The 2,355-nt window shown below is 29.9% G+C and overlaps 1 protein-coding gene across 1 annotated transcript in view; it reads left to right on the plus strand.

Annotated features, from left to right (window-relative positions):
- The window catches only part of SLC27A6 (solute carrier family 27 member 6), a 94,474-nt gene that overhangs the window by 56,596 nt on the left and 35,523 nt on the right, over nucleotides 1–2,355 (plus strand). The window contains 1 exon segment of the mRNA XM_023529609.1: nucleotides 834–992. Within this exon segment, the coding sequence (XP_023385377.1) occupies nucleotides 834–992 (159 nt within the window).

Here is a 2,355-nt window from a genome sequence, read left to right on the forward strand (position 1 = left end):
ATTAGTTGTCATTTGAAAAAATAATATATATAATAAATTGAAAAAAAAGACGACTTTGATTTCATTTTCAAATAACCACAAGTAGAAAAGAGATGTAAGATGGGCACTGCACAACTCATCAAACCTTGGAACTGGATTGGACTGAACAGGGCCAGCCTAATTCCATGTTACACATTGATTTTTGGCTGTATTTGCTTTTTATGACAGCACCATTGAAAACTCTGTTTCCCAGAGATATGGCATCATTGAAAAGAATGTATCACAAACTAATATTGAAACTCAACTACCTTGAGCAAGTAGTTTACGAGTGGTGACCAATAGATATTACTGGATTTACCTTGAAATTTTAAATATCCCATAGAGATCCTGGAAATTCACTGAGCTATACCATAAGGCACCTCAGTGCATAGTTTGGGAACTCAAGTTTTAGATCATTCTTTACTTTCTCTGGTTCTTATAGTATTTTGCCTTATGAAATAGATAGCTGTCTTTCATATCTTTTATCATCTTGGTGTCTAATAGTATTCTCTGTACATAATATTGTATTGACATTGAATTGAAGAGATAAGCCTATGTGTTTTAGACATATTTGTAAACAGTTGTAATCAGTTATTGCCTGTGTTCATAAAGTTCACAAGTAAATCAAGCTAAAGACTTAAATGTTCTAGAGGGCATTTTTTATTCCTAATGTTAAATTATTAGTAGTAAATAGAGATTGCCGTTGGATATGAAAATGTTATAACTCAATCTTACAGTCTATATGTTTAAATATGTTACTTATATATTTTTTATAATATTAAATGATTCCACTAAGCCTGGTAATTGCTTTAAAGGAAAAGATGGAAGTGACAGAGACATTCAAACAAAAGAATTTGCAGTTGGTGGAAGAAGGATTTAGTCCACTGAAAATAGCTGATCCACTTTACTTCATGGATAACTTGAAAAAATTTTATGTGCCATTGACCAAAGAACTTTATGATCAAATAATGTTGGTGAGATCAAACTTTAAGATATTTTATATATGGGATCATCATAGGCTTTCTTAAAAGAAGTAAGAGAGTATGTGGTTCTTTAATATGAAATGGGGGAAAGGAACTAATATTAATTAAGCATGTTTGTTAGTTTCTTCAATATACAACACATTTTTTTTAATTAAGAACTTTAATTTGTTTTAATTGATATCAAACTTTAGTTGATCATTGTTTTTACCTTGTTAGAGATTCAATAGATAACTAAATATTTTCCTTAATCACAAAATTTTTATAAATAATAAATAAGTAATAGTTTACTTACTAAAACTATACTTTTTAGCATTGAAAGTTTCTAGTTTTGAATAAATTGTTAAATATTACTCAAATATTTGATTTTTATATTATTGTCCTGTAATTCAATAAAATCATCTTTATTAATATATTTTGAGGTTTTCTTCTGATGTATGTAATAGTAAATTTCCAATGAAAGGAAACTGTCTCAATGCACTCCTGTCTCCCTTATCTTAAACTCACATTAAAATGATAGAAGAAATATAAAAATATGAAACAACAAAGCCAGAAAATTGGTAAACCCAAAGTATTTAGAAATTTTTTGAAGATACATAAATGGGATCAAATTCATGACAAAATTCAATCGAGCAATAGAAACCACTAATAATACAGGGAAAGAATAGACAAGATTATAACTCTAGTTTTATTTGTGAATAGTTAACTGGGGAATGTATTACAAAGAGAGCATAATAAACACTATTTTACTTATGTCAGTCTGGAAGCACCAAGCTCATGTTTACTTCAAGCTGAAGCCACATGAATGACTTTTTTAACAGCTATCTTCCATAGAAGGGGGTTATTTATTATTTATTCATTGACAAGTATGTATCACACATCTGAGAAGTATATGCAAAGACACTAGTATAGGAATGAATTTGGCATGTTGGGTGAACAGAAAGGAGGCCATTACTCCAAAGTAGCAGAAGCATAATAAATGCAGAGAAAACTCTGAATAGAAGAAGATGAACCTGTAGGCAAAATATTTGTATTTTATTTCAAATGCAATAAGAATCAATGGAAATCATGACAGAAACACTATTAAAAAGATTATACCAACTATTATGTAGAAATTAGATTTGGAAATGAAGCAAAAGTGGAAATGAGAAGCCAATTAGAACTACTTGTTTTGGTGAGTTTTATGTGTCAATTTGGATAGGCTATGGTGTGCAGTTGTTTGGGTGAACATTATTCTAGATGTTTCTGTGAATGTATTTCACGGATGTGATTAAATTTACAATCAGTTGACATTAAGAGATTACTCACCATAATGTGGGTGGGCCTCATCCAATCAGGTGAAGGCCTTAAGAGCAAA

This window comes from Pteropus vampyrus, unplaced genomic scaffold, assembly GCF_000151845.1.
Source record: "Pteropus vampyrus isolate Shadow unplaced genomic scaffold, Pvam_2.0 Scaffold39, whole genome shotgun sequence".
In the NCBI taxonomy this organism is placed as follows: Eukaryota; Metazoa; Chordata; class Mammalia; order Chiroptera; family Pteropodidae; genus Pteropus; species Pteropus vampyrus.